Source organism: Mya arenaria, chromosome 11 (genome assembly GCF_026914265.1).
Source record: "Mya arenaria isolate MELC-2E11 chromosome 11, ASM2691426v1".
Classification (NCBI taxonomy): Eukaryota; Metazoa; Mollusca; class Bivalvia; order Myida; family Myidae; genus Mya; species Mya arenaria.
This window is the reverse complement of record NC_069132.1, coordinates 64,202,242-64,224,617: the sequence shown is the minus strand read 5'-3', so window position 1 is coordinate 64,224,617 and position 22,376 is coordinate 64,202,242. Positions and strand designations below refer to the sequence as shown.

General features: G+C 35.3%; 3 protein-coding genes across 8 annotated transcripts in view; 2 read left to right on the top strand and 1 right to left on the bottom strand.

Moving 5' to 3' along the window:
• The first annotated feature begins 561 nt into the window (after positions 1–561).
• LOC128209402 (protein ARV1-like) lies at positions 562–7,483 on the top strand. The gene is made up of 6 exons (XM_052913423.1): positions 562–712; positions 1,150–1,269; positions 2,950–3,109; positions 3,683–3,761; positions 4,815–4,963; positions 6,928–7,483. The coding sequence occupies exons 1-6, from the start codon at positions 608–610 to the stop codon at positions 7,038–7,040; spliced, it is 726 nt and encodes a 241-aa protein (XP_052769383.1). The 5' UTR covers positions 562–607; the 3' UTR covers positions 7,041–7,483.
• Positions 7,484–8,754: 1,271 nt separating this feature from the next.
• On the bottom strand, positions 8,755–21,773 carry LOC128208245 (enolase-phosphatase E1-like). Its single transcript, XM_052911728.1, has 7 exons — positions 21,581–21,773; positions 21,036–21,137; positions 20,441–20,637; positions 19,493–19,625; positions 17,980–18,124; positions 17,084–17,259; positions 8,755–16,287 (listed from the first exon to the last, which is right to left on the bottom strand). The coding sequence occupies exons 1-7, from the start codon at positions 21,692–21,694 to the stop codon at positions 16,129–16,131; spliced, it is 1,026 nt and encodes a 341-aa protein (XP_052767688.1). The 5' UTR covers positions 21,695–21,773; the 3' UTR covers positions 8,755–16,128.
• A 250-nt stretch (positions 21,774–22,023) lies between these two features.
• The window catches only part of LOC128207749 (ribosome-binding protein 1-like), a 39,709-nt gene continuing 39,356 nt past the window's right edge, over positions 22,024–22,376 (top strand). For all 6 annotated transcript variants that reach the window (XM_052910877.1, XM_052910874.1, XM_052910876.1 and 3 more), the window contains exon 1: positions 22,024–22,117. The gene's annotated coding sequence lies outside the window, so the exon portion shown is untranslated. The remainder of the gene's footprint in view (positions 22,118–22,376) is intronic.

Genomic DNA, 22,376 nt, shown 5'->3' with positions numbered 1-22,376 from the left:
AAGTGTTATTGTTTGCTTATAAAACGAGCGGGAAAAGGAGATGTATTCCAGTTATGAAGGGTGGATAGTCAATTCAAATAGCCGCTTCAGAGTCTGTGACGATATTTGTTTTGGCGACTCTTGGGGGAACATAATGAATTATAATGAACATAATTCTTAACGCGCATTATTGGGTCTAGCAAAGTTAGATTGGGTTGTGACGGGGTATCAGTGTAAGATGGGAATAACACTTTCTTTTTTTTCTTTTATTACGCTCAACACATTATACATGTGCATAGAAGTAGACATTACATATTATAATATGATATAATTATAAAAACACTCGTCGCGATTGAATACCACGTACCAAATACATATAGTGGAGTTACAGGCATACTGCATTTGTTTATATTGAATATTGTGACGTTTAAACAGTTATTATAATATCGTCTGTTTTGACATTTTGTTATAAATATTTCAAACGACATCGACGTTTATTTGAAAGTTAATGAATATTCATCACCCTAAAACAAGCTTTGTAGAGAACGAGCTCTACCAAGACAGAAACACGTCACACCAAACTGTTGAGTGTTGTCTGCAGCCGTATCAAACAAATCCCATTTTATTGATGTTGAGGAAACTAAATATGAAATACGTTTGTATCACATGTGGAAATAATTCAGATAAGCTGTATCATGATTACAAGGGCGGCATTATCAAAATTTCGATTTGTGTGAGTATGTCATACATTTTCGCGACTGATGAAACATAATCTAAGATACGTCATGCGGTTTTTCGACAATTAGACATTTGCAACACTATTGCTTGATTTTTCTGATGTTCAATTTTTGGATAAACAATGTATAATTTATGTTGTTGTAGGCATCCCTGACTTAACACTATGCTGGGCACACTTTTCCCACAGGTTTACTTTGTGTCAGAGGTCGAGACATGTGAACTCAGCTGGGGGTTGGAAAGTCTACTGCTTTTCGACCACTTTATTGCTTTGACAATAAAATTTCCCAAACAAGAATATGTCTACTTTAAGAAAATATCTTTAACTAAATAAAGTATTAAACCTTCAAAATTCTATCAAGCATGCTAAGATACCCAAAATTCTGTCACTCTAAGGGAAAGGATGCAATAAACAATTTGTCAAATCTCTTACAGGAGAAATGCGGCAACGTAGTGGACAAATACATAGAACATGATCTGGTGATTGTCAGTCTAGATGCGTTGTTGTTAAAGAGACAGGCATTCAGACATGTGCTTATCAACAGTGGCATTGAGGTAAGAATCAGTCGGATGTTTCTGTTGCAGTATAATGCGTCATCATATCATACATGCCAGATTTTCTGGAGACCATTCAGGGGGATTTGTTTAGAAAGGCTGAAAATTCAGGGGTATTTTGGTAGTATTCAGGGGGATTTTTTAGCAGCTCCAAGTTGGCAAATTTATTAAAAAGTATTTTAAGATGTACAAAAAAATATATTTACATATATTTTGCCATGAAACCTCTAACATTTTCATTATACAAAATTATTTTATGTCATGATTTATCATATTCTTATGATACACTGTCATGTCCCCCGCTGGGGGATATGGCATGTATGTCATATACTAATTAATATAAAATAAAATATGATAAGGAAATTGGTAATTGTATGTATTTTAAATTTCTATTGCCTCAACAGAAATTGACAGATTAGATTGAACAAATTGAGAACACAATTTATTTATCACTTATTTTGATATTATACTTTTGATATTTTTATGCCCCCACAAAGTGGCAGCATATAGGGTTGCCCTTGTCCGTACGTACGTCTGTCTGTCTGTACGTACGTACGTCCCGAAGATTGTTTCCGATCTAATTCTTGAAAACCGTTTGTCCAATCCTCACCAAACTTAAAACACATGTTTGTGACCATAATATCTTGATCAAGTTCGATAGTCATGGAAATCGCTTTAGTCATTTAGGAGTTACGGCCCTTTTTTGCCAAAATACTTCAAAAATATATGTTTCCAATCTAATTCTTGAAAAGTATGTGTCCAATCCTCACCAAACTTTACATACATGATTGTGACCATAATATCTTGATCAAGTTCGATAGCCATGGAAATCGCTTTTGTCATTTAGGAGTTACGGCCCTTTATTTGCAAAAAAAGACTTGAAAAGTCCCGAAGATTGTTTCCGATCTAATTCTTGAAAACTGTTTGTCCAATCCTCACCAAACTTTTAACACATGTTTGTGACCATAATATCTTGATCAAGTTCGATAGCCATGGAAATCGCTTTAATCATTTAGGAGTTAGGGCCCTTTATTTCCCAACAATACTTAAAAAATATCTTATCCGATCTAATTTTTGAAAAGGATGAATGGCGCCATATAACCTATACAGTCTTGCGATGCCGTAAAACCCAACTCAACTCAACTTATCCTATATGTGCAGATTATCCTGAATAATCATTATGGCTTATTTTCTGTGACAAAAAATCGAAGTGGGGGCATCCGTGTCCTATGGACACATTTCTAGTTTTTATATTATCATGATATAATATTAGTGTATGTGGCATTTTTTCTAACACTAGGTTAAAATGAGTTGGAAGTTTTTTTTAATATATTTCAATGTAGCCTTGGTTGCCTGTGCCTTTCTTAGGAGGAACGATGTTTATTGGAAAATTTTCTTGCACATGGACTCATTTTGGGTTTTTGTATTATAGAAATATATTTAATATTTATTTTAAGTATGTGCCTGATGCAGTTAGGTCAAATTGTTTTCTGACTTTCATCATTCTTATTCATTAGAGAGGTTTGATAAAAATAAATGCATAGTCATCACTGATGTTCAAGTATGACTTTCAAGATATCATCATTGCAATATATGTGTACGCTACGATGAAAAGATAATTTCAATGGAATTACATTCATCCTTTTGATACAAATTAAGCAATCACAGCAATGTTTTCAGTCTCACTGGAAATTCTGTCTGGTATTGCTGTTATGTGAGGCCGTGACGAAACTGTTAAGACAGACCAGTGTAAACCGGGAACCAGAATGGCCACCAGAAAATGTTCTGTACTCAGCCCTTGAAGTAGACCTGTACTGGAACTTTGTGTCTTCAGCTGTTGGTGGGTTTTCACATATAAAGGTTTTGAATGCAACAGACATTTGCAGCAAATGATATTGCAGAACGGCAACCATTATGTACTAGGCTTATTCATTAAGAATAACTTCAGCGGGTGTTTAAATGTTCGCTAGTGCCATTCATCCGATACACACTCTCTGAATTCGATTTTGCATTGATAATTTGTCAGTCAATTAGGTAGTATTCTATGACAGTAAGATGACTTGAAGAAATATTTGAATGATAAAGAAGGGCTTTTTCACTACGTTCACTACGCCCATTCTTAATCATTAAAATGTTAGTTCATGTCATCTTTCTGTTACATAACTCAATTTGCTGAGGTGCCCTTTTGATTGGATAATGATACCATTTGCCATTATTTAATTTCAAATTTAAGTATAATCCTGTTATTGGCAGATTGTTTACTGGGTTCAATTTAGTTGGAATTTAAAAAAAAACAAACTATAATTTGTTAAGAATGATGTTATTATATTATAAGAAAAGGAGTTTATTTACTGAAAAAGTCTTGTTGTTTTTAATTATGTTATACTCATCTTTATGACACATATCTTTCCAGAATTGTTCTGTTTCCTGATTATTGTTGTGGCTATGATGTGTATATTCAAAAAGGTTTCTTCTAGCAATGAATGGCCAAGGTAAGGATAACAGTTTAACTGTAAAATGAGGTATCTATCACAAGGGACCTGATTTTCAGAGATCTTTAATATAATACACCAGTCAATGGTAACCTTGGACCCCCAGGTCCAGGGAATAGCGAGGACTTTGACTTTCGGTCCAGCCAACCCCGGGTAAAATCCCTGTCCTGCGGGGACGAACTGATGGTAAAATCCCCACCAAATGCCCCCGCACCCAAGGGACCCTAGGTAAGGCCCATTTCCTGCTATATTTTGCGCGAAGACAAAACCACCGCATTCACACGGCACTGCGGGGCAACCTGGAAAGGTAAAAACACAGCCCATTTTCCTGGCTATCCTCGGTATACCCCCGGACCTGGGGGGGGGGGGGGGGGCATGGATACAATTGACTGGTGCATAAGATGAACCATTTTTACAGTACATGTATACATGTATGTGTAATATGAAAGGGAGGTAATAAAACAAAATATTACTATGATTATATAGCAATTTTATTAATGTGTTTCTTAAATAACAAAATGCCTATTTCAATATAGTTTTCAGTGAAATCTTTAAAACTATTCAAACTTAAAGATGCACTCTTGCTCCCAAAAAAGATTTACCACTATTTATAATAATACAATTGTTTTAATGTACCAAAAATGATGAATAAAGTCAAAAACAATGTTTTTTTTATGAAGGATACTGGGTTTGATTTGAAAGAAAGGTGCAGAAAACACGTTATTTCTACCTTATGAGAGGATAGTAGAGCACAGTAAATCTTCACCAATCATTTAATATTTTTGCGTTTTTCAGGACTTAAATACACAGTTACAATCTCGTTATCAGTTATGAATATTTTCCATACATGCATTATTTAGGAAGTAGTTAAAAGTTTATCACTCAAATTTTATGTTTGTTATACATGTGTATGTATTGATTGTGTATAAGTGTCACTTTAACATTTTGTAACTTAACCAATTGGATTTTTTTGTGCAAATGATGGGTGCATTACCTTAAAGAATATAATAGTGAGTTTATTATATATGTAACAATATGCATACTATTTTTCAGCGCGCACACATTCTTGTGTGGAATATTGCTGTCGATGTTCGGAAAGATGTTTGTCCTGCCCGCTATTCTGTGGGGTCACAAGTACAGTGCGGTATATACCTTGCTGTGTGACGTCTTTACAGCTGCTGCAAATATACAGGCAGTGAGAGGTCGGTATTTGAATTTTTAGCAATTGAGTAATTATTAACTCACATGTCATGTGTTTTAGAAAAGATTTATTTATTTTTCACAATAATTGTTTGAAGAAAAGATATTTGTTAATGAAATGGAAAAAATCTTTTTATATATCCTGTTATTTAAAGCAGTCAGTCACTGCCTTTCACAATTACACACACATGTCATAGTTTATTTACTAGTATGTGTTAAAAGTATTGTTTCCTGTACATTACACTTATTTTAGTTGTTATACCCCCACAAACAAAGTTTGAGGGGGTATATAGGAGTGAGCTTGTCGGTCGGTCTGTCGGTTTTCATGGTTTCCGGACGATAACTCATGAAAGGCTTGACAGATTTGAAAAATTTTTGGTACACAGGTGTAACATCAGAAGATACAGGTTAAGTTCGATATTGAGGCTGGTGGGGCCAAGGTCAAGGTCACTGTTACTAAAAATAGAAAAACGGTTTCCGGACGATAACTCATGAAAGGCTTGACAGATTTGAACATTTTTTGGTACACAGGTGTAACATCAGAAGATACAGGTCAAGTTCGATATTGGGGCTGGTGGGGCCAAGGTCAAGGTCACCGTTACTAAAAATAGAAAAATGGTTTACGTACGATAACTCATGAAAGGCTTGACAGATTTGAAAATTTTTTGGTACACAGGTGTAACATCAGAAGATACAGGTCAAGTTCGATATTGGGGCTGGTGGGGCCAAGGTCAAGGTCACTGTTACTAAAAATAGAAAAACGGTTTCCGGACGATAACTCATGAAAGGCTTGACAGATTTGAAAAAATTTTGGTACACAGGTGTAACATCAGAAGATACAGGTCAAGTTCGATATTGGGGCTGGTGGGGCCAAGGTCAAGGTCACTGTTACTAAAAATAGAAAAACGGTTTCCGGACGATAACACATGAAAGGCTTGACAGATTTGAACATTTTTTGGTACACAGGTGTAACATCAGAAGATACAGGTCAAGTTCGATATTGGGGCTGGTGGGGCCAAGGTCAAGGTCACTGTTACTAAAAATAGAAAAACGGTTTCTGGACGATAACTCATGAAAGGCTAAACGGATTTGAAGAATTTTTGGTACACAGGTGTAACATCAGAAGATACAGATACAGTTCGATATTGGGGCTGGTGGGGTCAAGGTCACTGTTACTAAAAATAGAAAAATGGTTTCCGGACGATAACTCATGAAAGGCTTGACAGATTTGAACATTTTTTGGTACACAGGTGTAACATCAGAAGATACAGGTCAAGTTCGATATTGGGGCTGGTGGGGCCAAGGTCAAGGTCACTGTTACTAAAAAAGAAAAACGGTTTCTGGACGATAACTCATGAAAGGCTAAACGGATTTGAACAATTTTTGGTACACAGGTGTAACATCAGAAGATACAGATCAAGTTCGATATTGGGGCTGGTGGGGTCAAGGTCACTGTTACTAAAAATTGAAAAATGGTTTCCGGACGATAACTCATGAAAGGCTTGACAGATTTGAACATTTTTTGGTACACAGGTGTAACATCAGAAGATACAGGTCAAGTTCGATATTGGGGCTGGTGGGGCCAAGGTCAAGGTCACTGTTACTAAAAATAGAAAAATGGTTTCTGCTTCATAACTTTAATTGGGCATGAGATATTGTGATGAAACTTGCTGTATAGGCAGCCTCTGTGAAAACAATGCTTGTGATTGAAAATGGGGCCAGTGGAGTAAAGGTTTTTGTGCACTGTTACAAAAATAGAAAAACAGTTTCCGGACAAACAATATATGCATGATAAAAGAAGATGCAATGTGCAGTAACCTTGGAGTTATGGCCTCTTTTCATAGGAATGGTTTGCCATTCCTGTGTCCAGGTGGCATTTGGGGGTATTCGTCACTCCTGTGACAGCTCTAGTTTAACCTGGAGTGGTGTTAAACACCAAGGTTTAATTGTCCATTTCTCGTTTCAGTGTTGTGTCCAAAATGGAACATTGTTGGCTTAACCGTATCAGTCGTGATGGGACATTTAGTGGTATATTTTGTGTCAAAGGAACTTCAGCAGTTTTCATTGGTCGATACATGAGGAATAGTTTCTCGTCATATGAATAACTTTGCCATAATAATATATAGAAGGTGCAGTCAGTGTGGTCTAGTGTAAAAGGTGACTGCCTCTCAAAGATTTTGGCTGTTTGTTGAAGCCGAAACAGGGCCACATTCTCTTGGCCTCTTAAGAAGGACACCAATTCCGTTTCTTTACCAAGATCAAGAGCACATTCAAGCTAAAATAGAGAAGTATAAACTTGATTATCTAAGCTAATCAACATTAGCTTATGAAAATCAGACAAAATGGATGATCATCAATAATTGGAGAGGTCATTTTCGATCAATTAATTAACAGTGTCATAATCGGAACTGAATCGTGGGTTCCAATTTATTTGCATGCAACCGACTCGAGATAGAAAAATCCTTGATAACAATTTTGTGTCGTGTGTTAAATGTGGATAAATTTGATCAATAAAATATATAATATCATTTGTGGGCTTTAAAATTATTTTACCATGGGCAAACAAAATGATAATAATATACAAAATGGGCCATAACTTTAGGATGTCTGGAATGATTGAGATGTTCATTAAGTTCATCCGAGATCTTTTGCCTATAATATTAAACAAATGTTACCTGATTCAAAAGGGCCGTAACTCTAGCACATCAGGGAATATGTCCATAGCGTAAAACATTGTCAACTATATTGGTGATCAAAGACATTAAGTTGTTGTGGACGCCTGATGTTGATGAAGCATGACTCAGAGTCACTGAAGTGATCTTGCTGGACATAAAACCTGTTGAAAACGTATTGAATAAGAACTGGGCAGCACAAGCAGATTTAGAGGCGGGTGCATTAGGCTCGCGCCCCCTCTAAAATCTTCGCGGTTTACATTTTTCATCAATATGGGATGAAAAAAGATGATGAAATATGCTCATAATGCACCATTTCCGACTACAAATTTGGGTGCAGGCATTGTCGAGTTATGGCTCAAAACATTTTCGCATTCAAGGGCACTGTGCACTTGACCTTTGACCCGATGAATCTTAAAATCAATAAGGGTCATCTTCTGGTCAGACCCATTGTTGAGGGAGTAACCCAAAATTCCCATGCAAAAAGTTCATGCCGTTCGCATGTCAAAAGGTTGCACGCCCTTTAACATCAATTCCTGGATCTGCTCCTGGGCAGGGTTATTTGGTTGAAAAGTGAGAAAAATTGCTTGACACTGTGCTTTCTTGGTGTTCTGCGTTTCTACCAAATAAATGGAACACTGGTTAAATAGTAGCTCAGTCCCATACAGCGTTAACATCAAAGAAAATAACCTATCCAGTACCTGCCCACTGACATTCATGCATACCACTACAATGTGTTTGATGTTGCATGGATGCATTTGATTTGATATTGTATACACCTAGACATTGAAACTTCGAGAGAAAACTCCATTTAGTCATGTTTTGTTTTAAAGTTTATATAAAGAAAAACTTCTCCCTCAGCTCAAATAAGGGAGAAGTTTGATAATCTAGACAGACTTTTACGGGAGACCACGATCTGGTGCAATGGCATGCATACTGAGTGACTTACCTTAAGTTAATAATACTTTCTTACAATCATTGTAAAGAAGATACAGTTTAGTAGACTAACCTAAGCTAAAGGTAAAGAGTTTGAACAACCCGCTTGCTATATAATAGTGATCCCTGATATGTCCTGTATTGCATGTGCCATAACTTTGCAAACAAAACATATAACAATTAAATCATTCTACAGTTTTATTTCTTTTGCAAAAACATGTGTATACACATGTTACAGGTGGTGACACAGTTCACCGATTCATCAACATCTACACATAAAGTACATACACACTTATACAAAACTTGGAACTACAAATAATTATTCACAGTCAAATAACTCCCATTGAACACATATTTGCACCATTTGAAATCAAAACAAGGAACATACAGTCTTAAAAAAAATATGTCAGACAGAGTGATGCACAAAGTTCTAAATTCATATTTCACATGTATAGATCAAATATTTGAAAGAAACTTGCTTAGATTTAAAATTAATTCAATAACTAATCATATTCAATAACTGATAATAAAAAAGGTTTTATTTTTTTTACATATGTACCTACTACATATTTTGCTTACCAAAATCTTTCTGAAATTATGTTTATAAAAAATAACATTAACTGTCATAAACTTTCAACATTGAACCTTCTGACACATATACCATTATTTTCCGATTAGACATGCACATATAAAACGAACTGACACAAGATGTTGAAAATAAATACAATTGCACAACTCATGTATGAGTTAATGAACTAGTGATGTAAAAATGTCCAGGGGGCTGTATTCAATAAACCTCTTAAGATTAATTCCAGGAGTAAATAATCAGAGAGTTTTCATTGGAAGATAAAATCAATACACCGATACTTTGACGTCCGTCTATGGATAAGGCCTATAAAAAGAGCTCTGGTTTAGCTTACCCGTCCTTACCTAAGAAAGGTGCCAACCCTACCCATGGCCAGTCCATCAGTTAAAAAACTCTTTCCATATTTGTTTTAGAGCTTTGCCATTTAATTTGTAGTTTTTAAATGGTTATACTGAAAATTAAAATACAAAGCCTTATAAAACAAATAAAAAAAATCGCTCCTTCGATTCCCCACCTGTTTTTGGACAAGATGTAACAATTGCCACACATTTGTTTTGCCTAAGTATTATATTGAATACCTGCCAATAGGTGGTATTTAAAATACTACCTGAGTGACTGTCAATCAATCAGTCGAGTTCCAAAGACTACGATACATTCCCTGTATTGGTGTGTTATATTTACTAATCAGACTCGCCAGATCATTCTTGGATACAATCGACATTCAAAACAGTAACTGTAAAACCAATAGGGAAATGTTCTTAATAGAAGTCACATGATAACCCTGGACAAACATATGGACTTGGACTATTACACAAAGTAGGTAATAGTTAAGGGCATTGGCAGGCATATTAAGTGCCATGTCAATTTAGACCATATGCTATATTGAATACTCCCCTAAGACGCATTGAATGAGAAATATGATCAGTGTCATTGGGCCGATTGATTTGAACTTTGTTAAAGTTATCAACGTTGTTAACATCATCATTGTAAACTTTAAAATTGTTTCTGCACTGGAAGTTGAATGGATGCCCACGTGATCTGCAGAATTTCTCATATGGTTTGAGACAACTTGTGTTTTTTGCAAATATATGCGTGCATCATAAAAAAGTTCTCATTTTAAAGTTCACAACGATTAACGATGACTTGTAACGTTGTTAACTTTATCAAAGTTCTGAACAATCGGCCCAATGTGAATGTTCATAATACAATTATAAGTAAAAAAAGAGAATAAGTTAATTGAGACAGTAGAAAGTGATTTTGAACCACGTGATAAGTGCGCTGCAAACAAAACTATGATTATTACATGACGTTAGAATAAGTTGACTTTAAGCCATTATTAATTTATTAAAATATAAAATACATAGATCTTTTTCTTTTTAAGAAACTATAAATACAGCTGTTAAGAATAAAAAGTTTATAATATTTTTTTATATAAATTGTGCAAAAATGATGTTTAAATACATAAAAAACAGTACATGATATACATTATCAAAAAACAAAAGTGACAACTGTACAACGACAAATGCTATTTACAATCATAACAAGCAAACAAATGTGCCTCAGAGAACTATCATGATTTATAATATTGTGACGTCATAATCAAATAATGAATTTGTTGGAGGAAAAAGTGGTGTTCATTTCTGCCAGTTTAAGGCAGGCGATCATAGCTAGTTTGAGATATTTTAGAAAAGGTTCCATTAATTGAATTTTACAAATAGTTAGAAGTTTGTTTTGTTACCATATCCAGTGGTTAAAATTTGATTTTTGGATAACTGTAGGGTTTAAGCCAGGTTATATAAAGGGCATGGTTCTGCAGAAAAGGGACAGGGTGCTATTAGGGAGAACAAGAGCACCGCGAAACGGAGCATTATACGCCCGAAGAAGATTCGGCTTGAGGTCCTTTTATGTAGTGATGATTTGTATAAAGTTATTTGAAAATCGCTTTATTAGTTACCAAGTTATGGCCCGGACACGGAATTGCTAACGGACGAGTAACAAAGATGTGGCCCGGACACAGAATTGCTAACGCCCCCCCATGGTGATTCTAGTCTTTGAGTTATGGTCTGGACATGGAATTGCTAACGTCCCCCCATGGTGATTCTAGACTTTGAGGTATGGACCTGGAAATTGCATGTGACACATCCTTTTAATGTAGTGATGATTTGTATAAAGCTATTTGAAAATCACTTTATTAGTAACAAAGATGTGGCCCGGACACAGAATTGCTAACGCCCCCCCATGGTTATTCTAGTGTTTGAGGTATGGACCTAGAAATTGCGCGCGACACATCCTTTTAATGTAATGATGCTTTGTATAAAGTTATTTGAAAATGACTTAATTAGTGACCAAGTTGTGGCCCGGACACGGATTTGCTAACGCACCCCCATGGTGATTCTAGTCTTTGAGGTATGGACCTGGAAATTGCACGCGATACATCCTTTTAATGTAGTGATGATTTGTATAAAGTTATTTGAAAATCACTTTATTAGTTACCAAGTTATGGCCCGGACACGGAATTGCTAACGGACGGACAGACAGACAGACGGACGGACAGACGATGGAGGCCATAACATAATACGACCCTTCGGGCGTATAAAAAGGCACATGGTGTCAAGCTGTGAAGAATTGGATCTAATGAATTTGCCAGTTATTGTTAAGAATTGTGCCTTATTGAAGTAAATATTTGGTTTCAACTGCCAAATATGTCCAGTTTGTATGAATTTATAAACAGCTTTTAATTTAAATCAAATAAAGAAATATTTAAGTAGTCTATTACGACAGGAGGGTGCCCATGCTGGTCTCCAGGAAGGCAAAATGGTGCTACCAAAAACAGGACAGGGATTAGCACCCTTCCATAACTCTTCTGCTAAACCCCTGTAACTATAGCAGGGATGTGATTGACCTGGCAGCTGGAGGGCTGAAACATTTTCGGCCATGGGTTAATATGGGCGCTCTTGGGGGTCAAAAGCGCACTGCTGTAGAAGAAAAAATGGCTTTTTAGAAGCTCTTTTAAGGGCTCTCCTGACTACAAATTTGAAGCCAACTGGTATATTAGCTTAAACAACTGAAAGCAACCAAATTTTTTTTTTTCAGGTTTTTTTTTTTTTGGGGGGGGGTTCTGGGGCCACAAATCACATCCCTGCTATAGGTATGTGAATGGGGATTGACCCATCAAAACAGGTGCATGTTAGACCACAGACATTCAGGTACATATTAAGCCACAGAAAATATTATAAATTATGCTCGTTTGAGGCAAACCGCCACATTGAAAATGTGGTTTGTTTGCAAGATGATACTTATACCTGTATGCATGGTTTTGATATGACAAAAAAAGCTATGTACAATTGTTCAGTTATCATGAACTTCCACGCGAGGGTGGGGTCGTAATTAACTGACAACATATGGTACTAGATGTGCTTGGTTAAGAAATGACAAAAAACGCTATATACAATTGTTCAGTTATCATGAACTTCCACGCGAGGGTGGGGTCGTGATAATCTGACAATATATGGTACTAGATGTGCTCGGTTTAGAAATGACAAAAAACGCTATATACAATTGTTTAGTTATCATAAACTTCCACGCGAGGGTGGGGTCATGATAAACTGACAATATATGGTACTAGATGTGCTCGGTTCTGTTATGACAAAAAACGCTATATACAATTGTTCAATACAATTGTTCAGTTATCATGAACTTCCACGGAGGGTGGGGACGTGATAACTGACAATATATGGTACTAGATGTGCTTGGTTAAGAAATGACAAAAAACGCTATATACAATTGTTAAGTTATCATGAACTTCCACACGAGGGTGGGGACATGATAAACTGACAATATATGGTACTAGATGTGCTCAGTTCTGTTATGACAAAAAAAGCTATATACAATTGTTCAGCTTCCATAAACTGCCACGCAACAGTTGGGACATGATAACTGACAATATATGGTACTTAATGTGCTTGGTTTTGATATGAAAATATATGTACAATTGTTCAGTTCTTACAAAATTCCACATTGCAGTGATTTTAAATGAACTAAAAAGCAAAGGTTAATTGGTAAAGCTGGACTCTCACAGATTTTAGGTTTTAGCCATAAAACATCAATTTTCAAGAGTAAATGTGAAAAAAGCGATCTGATTTTTTGTCAGCAGTTTTATATCACTTGTTTTCAGATATACACAAGAAAAAAATGGACAGAATTTTTTTTAATTTTTTTGTCAAACGGTCATCTGTGAGAGTGCAGCTTTAAATGTGCTTGAGTTTGGATTTTACAAATACGCAAAAACATTTATAACAGACAAAACAAGTATTAAACGTAATTGAATAAAACCAATACAAAATGACTATTGTATGGTAACACTTGTATAAAAAGGAAATTGAAAATGATTGTGAAAGTAAAATACATAAGAATAAGTTACAAATTAAAATAAGAGATGTATACTTCAAAACAATGATATAAATGACATAAACAAACAATAAATGCATGGACACTTAATCCTAAGCATAGTAACAAATACACATGGGTTACTTGTAATAATCATACATCCAATCAGTCTGCCATTTTTACAACACAATACAACATATCATCCCTGAATAAAAATAATTTCAATACATGGTTTTTCTGATTGATTCTTGATTTTTGCATCATTATCGAGCTGTTTACCAATGTTCCTCATTGTATAGCTGCGTCATTTTTGGTAAATATGAAAATGACTAAATAAAGATATCATATATGACATTATTGTTATTATGCAGATAGCGAAAAAATGTATGCAGTTCCAAAACTATATTCATTTTAATTTTTCTGTTTATTTATTTAAAAATAAATATATAGATTTAGTTTCGGAAAATTTGGATAGCATTGTGTATTGTTAACATGTTTCTAAGCATTTGGTGCTTCTTCGTTTTATCCATTTAATCAGACTGGTTCTCACTATATTGTAGCTTTATTTAGCGACTTTGATGCAAAACGATTAACCAATCTCTATCAGTATACAGCAGAATACAGCGTCTGTTATCTGTAAGACAATATTCCGAGTCTGACACGAACAGAATCCCTTGAACCAGTGTACACTATATTTCATGGAGGGGACACAAGAACTTCCAGGTCAGGCCTCGAATTCATTAATGTCCTGAGGCTGAGTTTAAGACTACAGCTTAGAAAAGCCATATCTTAATTTTACTGTAAAAAGGATATTACAGGTGTAAATATGGTCAAAAGAGCTTTACCTGCTTAAAATAATCTGTTCTATAAACAAGCACACATCTGTTGTCAAAATTAGTCATAGCATAGATATTTTGGAACATTTAAGAATTTATTTTTCTGAGCCCAAGTCTCAAACTCAGTCTAAGGCCTTAGTGAATACAGACCCAGGTGTCCCAGCAGGACACCATAAATCTTTCGTTTGATAGAAGGAAAAAATACTTGTTACTCTCAAGCAAACCCTAATAGATATCTTTGTAAGACAATAACAATACTAAGGCCTAAAAAAAAAATTTGTTTGGTTAGGGTTACATCCTTAAAAAAAATAGGTAGGGTAGGTATGACATATGAAGAATTTAAGAGCCCTTCTACAGCAAGTTTAATATGAAATTTTTGGTAAAACAATTCAGTATTAAAACCATATATGCCATATCACCCAGCAAAGGGAAAAATCCCCGGAATTTTTGATCCTTCCCCCCATTTTCCGGCAGTGGATAGAGATCACCCGGAATTTGAAAAAAATAAACAAATTTTTTTTAAAGAAATTTTTCAACAGGCAAAAAAACATAAATTTTTTAGAAGAAAACAAGTCCAAATGACAATTTTCTGTAAGGGGCACCTGACTTTAAATAGTGAAACTTGGGTTAAATTTGTGGTGTCCCTTCAGAACCCACAGGAAGTAGAGTTAGTGTTGAATCCTGTTATAAGAGTTTTCCAAATGAGTATCAAAATGACTGAGATCTGAGATGAAATTTAATTCTAATGAATTGACATTATAACTGTAGAAATGGTGCATGCAAAATGTCAGACGAGTTATTAATTCAGCGTAAGAGAGAAGATCAAAACATGTGATAAATAATGAAAACAAGATTCACATACCAGTAATATCCATATTAGGCCATATCATTAACAAAATGAGGATATAAAACAAGATACATCTAGTTCTGTACAAAAAATGGATTTGGATATCGGATGACGCACGTCGAGCTCTATGGCGTAAAACTGACATTAAAGCCACACTCTCTCAGATTGAAAGTTTTGACAATGCCTTCAATTCAGTCATATAAGATGATTCACAAAAGATCAGATATCAATTGTTTGGCAACTGCCGAAAAACTAACCTTTCTTAAAGCGTTAGTACCATAACTATCAATTTTCGAACGTAATTATGAAAAACTGCAATATCATCTTTTATAAGCAGTCTTGAGTCACTGGTTTTCAGATATTTACGTAAAAATAGGCTCATTCCAAGACAAAAAATAAATAAGTTGTCAAAACGATCAATCTACTGAGAGTGCATCCATCCATCATTGATACAAAATAATTCCCATGCGTTTCATTCTAAAATTACAAAATGTTAAGTTTGAATATTTCTAAAATATTATAATTTCTGTAGATGTAAACTGTACTTTTCATTCCACGCTGAAGGAATGAAAAACCTCTATTTTCTCATAATGTCATAAAAACGATCAATTATTTAAGCTATAGCCTCAAACTCCTGTTTTTTTCTGTATAACCAAAAATATACTTTATAGCCAATTTGTATAAATCCTATATATAAATAAGTTTTGATTTCTCCACGACCAAAAAACCCAATTAAATAAGTTTTTATCTTGGAGCTAGTGCCAACTTTGAACACTTGTGCATAGAATTATTCAATTCAATTTATTTAAAGCACATTTATCTCCCCTAGGCACTCTCGCCCTGTTATCCCCCATTAATTGATATACAATGAGACATAGTTATCTCCCCTGACACCTCTCCCTTTTTAAGCCTCCTCCTCTTCCTCTCCATCTTCCCCGGCCTCCTCATCCTCAGCGAAATCTTCTGCCTCTTCATCCTCCTCACCATCATCATCCACCTCGTCTTCGTCATCTTCATCATCATCATCAAACTCTCCATTGGCAGCCAGCTTTACTCTTTTAACCTAAGATTAAAATAAATATTGGTCTCGACACTCCATATTATTGATTTGAAGATTAAATGAGTGGGCAAAGAATTTTATTTATATTTAGTCCTACATTTTGGTAAAGGCTATTCCGTTTAAACATATAACCCCCAGGGGGAAGGCACTTTTGAATTATGCCACCTCCCTACAGAAGCAAATTTACCCTTTTGGGGTTCAAATTAGCAGAAAAAAACACCCACCAATATACTAATAAAATAATTGCCTTCCCCTCTTGGGTTATATGTTTTACTGGAATAGCCTTAAGATCTAAGTGAAACTATTTAACCTTATGCCAGACCCCATGATGGTTGACCTCAAGTTTGGGGGAGTGATTAACGTGTAAGTAAGAGGTAGAAACGAAACATCATTTTATGTACTGTACACATGCACCAAGTAATTCTAAAACCTCTCCATGCATAACAAAGTAACAGCCCTGACTTGACCAACTATACAGTTACTCTATCCATGAGCACATATATCATAATGTGCAGCAATCCATTATGATTAAAACACTTTAAGTGTGAAATTGACCTTTGAGGTAGAATCAAGGGTCTTGCATGTGACACATCGCCTTTATTTACTAAACAAATGTGCAGATTATTTAAAAAAATATCTCCACAATACAGTATTGTCATAGAAAACTGGAAAGACAGACAGAATCAACAATCGGCAGATGGTGCTACTTTAATATGCCTACCTTAGGCGGCATGAACAGAAATCTGAAGAAAAAACAGGCCTGTATCATATTACTTGTAACCATTTCCCAACACCCTACCTGTCCATCAAATCCTTCCATTTCGTCGAGATCATCATCTCCAAACAGGTCGTGCAGGTTTTCAATAACCTGGAAAGACTGTCGAGTCGCCTCGTCGATTTCTATACTGTCTTCCTGTTCGAGAGATCTGTCCACAAGTATCGCCACCCAGCCCGCAAGTCTTGCAGCTTTAGCCTCTGAAGATACACATAAACCAGATATGTTAAATTAATTTGTATGAATGTTAATCAAGCTTCATATGACGCCTCCAACCTAAATGATTCAACGCCATTGGTCCAGGACTGGTCACATGGTGACCCAATATTTTTCCTTATTTGGTCACCAAAATTATATTGTATCAAATTGGCTTCTATTTTCTGATGAATAAATGAAACATTTAATCATGTAAACAGGCTGTAAACATAAATTGTACGTTACAGGGTTAATAGGTGACACGTTATGGGATATAAGGGGCGCAGGAAACCATATTTGGGTGTGAGAGAGTTTCCTTTGCACTGCATATTCCTTATTGGGTCACCTACTATCCCGTAATTTATAATATATAACGTTTTAAATAAAGTTGTAAGGTTGTACCCCAATGTGTCATTTTGTAAAGTGTATTGGTCACCTTGGTTTCATTAACTTAAGAATAGTGGCGATTGTCAAAGTCTACTGGCATACTGATGTGCGGACATGCGCATATATAACGATTAAAAATGGCGGTTGCATTGCAATATAAAACACACAGCGCATGTCAAGGGAAATAAATTTTCATGAAGTGATTCTACAAGTATCTCCAGATTGGGAAATATATCATTTTGCTAGAGGAATGGGTCAGACAGTCCGATCCGTGGGAACTACAGAAAAAGGCCTGGTCAGTTTCATGTAGGTAAATTACAGTGAATAATGTCTCATACCATCAGGGCTATCAGTAAGGAAGAGTATTTCTTCCACGTCAACCGATTCTCCGTCAAAGTCCTTGATGATTTCTGCCCGAATGGTTTTATAACTCTCAGCCTCAGTCTTTGGTCCAACATTGGTGTCAAAGAAACCAGAAAATATCTGAAACAGTGTGTATTAATTGTATATATCAATTGTAATTGTAAAAGTACTTGTGAGAGTGGGTTAAAAAGGTAGTGTTAACCTCTTGCACAAGAGGTCATGGGTTCAATCCCAACCAGGAATACCTCTAGTGGCCTCTCAAAATGAACACATGGCCCCAATTTCTCGAAACTTCTTAAGCTTAACAGGCTTAAGCCGCTTATTTCAATTAGCCAAAATACTTACTTAAAATCGATTTTGGTAAATGAAAAATAGTTAATTGTGATTATCATACAAATATTTACTTCATAACATATAAAAACTCTCGCAGAAGTAAATGTTACGCATAATATAGAAAAACAAAAATAGTGAGATTAGCTTAATCCTGTTATAAGGGACTTAAGAAGTTTTGAGAAATTGGGGCCAGACTGGTTTTCACCCAGGAAACAGATCTGTGAGTGTTTTTTAAGCTTACAACTTTCGTCAAAATCGAGCCAACATTTTTTAGTTAAACTATAAAAACATGTTATAGTACAATAATACATGTATAAATAAAATAAATAGAATACATGTTACATTGTTTACACATGGTTTAAATTTTTGGTCAATCTGTTATGCATCATTGATTTAATGAGGTGAAAATCTCTTTTTAAGCAAACTGATGTTACATCGGCAATCAAACAGCAACATTAGACAAATATCCACCTGTAGAGGACTTTTAACATTAATGGTGTTTGGATATTATCATAATTTTTTGGACAGCAGAAAATGTAATAAGAAAGTGATTTTTGGATATTTTGTTTGACATTTGAGTTATACAATTGTATTAAAGATGTGGCCTAGATTTTCCTGGGCATTTCCTTGCTGCATTTTTTGCACACTAGTGACCAATAAACACACACAAATGACTATAGTAATAGACCATTGTGTTTTCCATACCAGTCATGATAAGCAAAAAAAATCCATTTTCCCCAAAACAATTTAGGACCAGCAAAACTTAACTAACAATCGTGGATGACAGCTGTGCTCCAGCCAGGATTAGAGGGCAGGGTGATATGTCAGAAAGGGCACTTCTAATGGGCATTGAATGATCCTTAAATGGGGCACTAGCAATTGTCAATGTTCAATTTCATTTTGCGTATGAATGTGCTGTAATTTCTTACAAAACTCATAGTTTGTTATGAATACCTTAGTTGATATCTTTACTTCAGAGACAAAATGATGTTTATTTATTTTTTATATACGCTTTTCTGCAAACTGACTCTGTCGAACGAAAGGGCTCAGCAAGGTAAAGTAAAAAGGCAGCTGGGTGCTGGAAAAGAAGAGTGGGGTCCACCACCCTGCTTTTTAGGCCTAAATGGTGCACTGGATGAGCAAACCTGCACATACCTCTGTAAGGTCACCGTCTGTAGAGTTTGCAATGAGAAGTTTCTGTGCTTCGACACTTCCCGAGGAGTAGATATAGATACGGAAGTCTTCCTCGCACAGCTGTTGTAACACTGGTCCCACGTCCTCAAATAATCTACAAGTACAGGGGCCACATTTAATAAGCTACTTAGATTGAACTTAAATTTAAGATAAGAAACTAAGTGTTTTGATTGGCTTAAATATTTAGCTAACCAATAGGTGGAATGTAATCACTGAGGCATATGTAAGGATAAGGATTAGACCAGTATTGAATACTGGTCCTGGTTAGTATATCAGGCCAAACAAAAATAACTTTGTGGTTCAGGTTTCCTGATCATCCCAAACCTTTTTATCTATTATTGGAAATATAAAGCATGTGGCACAGTGTTTTATTTTTTCACTAACAAGCCGGCGCGCACGTTCATGTCAGTAACACTCGGAAAAGGAGTTGACATTAAACAGAGATAGCTAGGTAGATAGGTGATTCCCCCCCCCCACCACAACAAACCTATTGACATATTCATGAATGGCAATTAATTTTTAAATGTTAAGAGGTCAATGCTCCTAAACATGAGTATGGGGTAATATATACTTTTTCTGAATCAGGCCCCCCCAAAAAAAACTGATAGTATACATAGTTCATTCACAATAAAATAATTTTCCAACATAAAATGTTTCCATAACCTACGCTTGTATTTTTTAGCATATATAACATGAATCACAATATCCTTTAAGTTTGACCTGAAGGTTATTAACGTCTTTTTAAATGTTTCTACTTAATTTATTGTTTTTACTGTTTTAATTATGACCAAAGCAATCTTAGACATTTTTTTAAACATGGTTGTCCTGGTTAATCTTTAACAAAATTTGAAACATCACAAGTTGGTCAGTCCACAAGAATATAACCTAAATAACAATATATTCACTTACTCTCCCTCAACTTTTTTCGTCTTGTATGCCTCTCGCCACATGTGACCCTGCAACTGTTTAAGCTCTGTTGACTTTCTATCCGCATCCATCTGAGCTATAACGTTCTTTACTACAGCCTTCACAACCGCATCCTCGTTATCATCTGTTGAGTCCGGGATTTCAACAACATCTGCCCCACCTTCCTTGTCCTTCTTGGCCTTAAATGTAATATAAGTCTTCATTAAGTTTTGCTGGATGCATTTAAAGACATGTGTTTATGTTTAATACAGTCAAACATCCTTTAGACACAATTTTCTCAATTTTGAACAGACAACACTTTTGTTACATTAAACTTAACATTAACAAACAGAGTTCTAAAAATAAAATATATGTGTCATTTTTAACCTTTGAACTAGTTTGTTTTTAGCATTACAATGAAATGGGTTATTAAAATGCTATGGTATTAAATCCTGAAGATAACAAATATTTTGTTTTCATAAAGATTCATCTTATCAATAAGTGGACCAATCAATTTAAGGAAGAAGTGATAACCTTCAATGGGTAAAATAAATGTTATATCAGTCTGCACTGATATAAACGTTGATAATTATCTTACCAAATCTCTAAGAGCTGTGATATCAGCTTTCGTCTCATCATCATCAAACTTGCTGGTCAGGTAGGTTTCAATGTTTTCTCTAATATATGGGAACAATTTGTCCTGAAAATACACACAAATACTTAAGCAAATAATCCAATAAATTTATCAAAATCCTGATAATTGCATAGACCTATATTTATATTTTTTTACTTAAACTAACATGTTGTGGAATGTATGTTTGAACCTGGTATCATTGATCTTTCATCTGATTCATTTTTAACTAATGTCTCATTCCAAACAAAAGTATTTTGAGATGACCCCTTGTCTAATTTTGTAACAAATTTGTGTGGAGGATGCTGGGTGTTCTGGCATTCTGAAGTGAACGTGGAAACACGTGAAATACAACATGACACCTTTGAATAAAACTTCCTTCAAATTACATATAACAGATAAGCAACAGCTATGACAAAAAAGTATCAACAAAGCCATTTAAAACAACTGACAAAGGGTTCTGCGGTTGGTAAACAACCATCATTCCATGTGATGCTAGAAATGTACATTACCTTCACAAATGATATGGGCGTGATCGTTCCCTCTATGTCCAAAACCACTGCTTTTACCCCTTCCAAAATGGATTCCGCTTCCTCAAGCGTTCTTTTCTCTGTCGGAGGAGGCATACTTTCAGATCAACACCGAAAACAATTACAAACCACTGTTTCAAACGGACCGACGCCGGTTAACAAAAGGAAATAAGCAGGTGCGTTAATAGGTGGCGCTTTTACTATGTAGGTCAACTTGGCTTTTCCATCCAATGGATCGAGTATATATTTCAAATTTTATAAGAATTAAAGATTGACATTTTATAGACATGGTGTCAAACTATTGTATTTTTAGTGTTCTTTTTCTTGTATGATAAAAATACTTTTGTCGTTTAAGTGTGTAGAAACTATTGTCTTCTGACGTGGGAGTAAAAACAACAGCCGTTCATCTGTCAAAGATTGACCAATGAGAATGCTTCTTACATAAAGCGTAGACTGGTTAAAGCATCCACCATTGAATGGAAGTGTCGCCGGTTCGAGGTGTGAAAAAAGTTTGTAATAGTAAGTAAATTACATTAGTATATGTCGGTAATAGGTGCGAAATGACCGTATATTCGTTTGATCTTATGATTGTTATATTAATCTTATAAAGTCACGCTTAATTGTCAGAATAGCAATGGTAAAAGTCGCAAAACCCTGAGCTGTCAAAAACGAACTGTTGACGTGGACATGGTTTCTGCTCAAAATGTACATGAATGACTTTTTCTTTTCAACGAAAACACACACAATAACTCAACTAATTGCATTTTCATCATTTTCT

Coding starts and splice junctions, on each gene's coding strand:
- LOC128209402 (XM_052913423.1), top strand. CDS start 608: ATGTTGAGGAAACTAAATATGAAATACGTTTGTATCACATGTGGAAAT. Junction 713..1,149: donor TTATCAAAATTTCGATTTGT/GTGAGTATGTCA, acceptor AATCTCTTACAG/GAGAAATGCGGCAACGTAGT. Junction 3,762..4,814: donor TCTAGCAATGAATGGCCAAG/GTAAGGATAACA, acceptor ACTATTTTTCAG/CGCGCACACATTCTTGTGTG.
- LOC128208245 (XM_052911728.1), bottom strand. CDS start 21,694: ATGCCTCCTCCGACAGAGAAAAGAACGCTTGAGGAAGCGGAATCCATT. Junction 21,138..21,580: donor CGCCCATATCATTTGTGAAG/GTAATGTACATT, acceptor GTGTATTTTCAG/GACAAATTGTTCCCATATAT. Junction 16,288..17,083: donor TGGAAGGATTTGATGGACAG/GTAGGGTGTTGG, acceptor TTTTAATCTTAG/GTTAAAAGAGTAAAGCTGGC.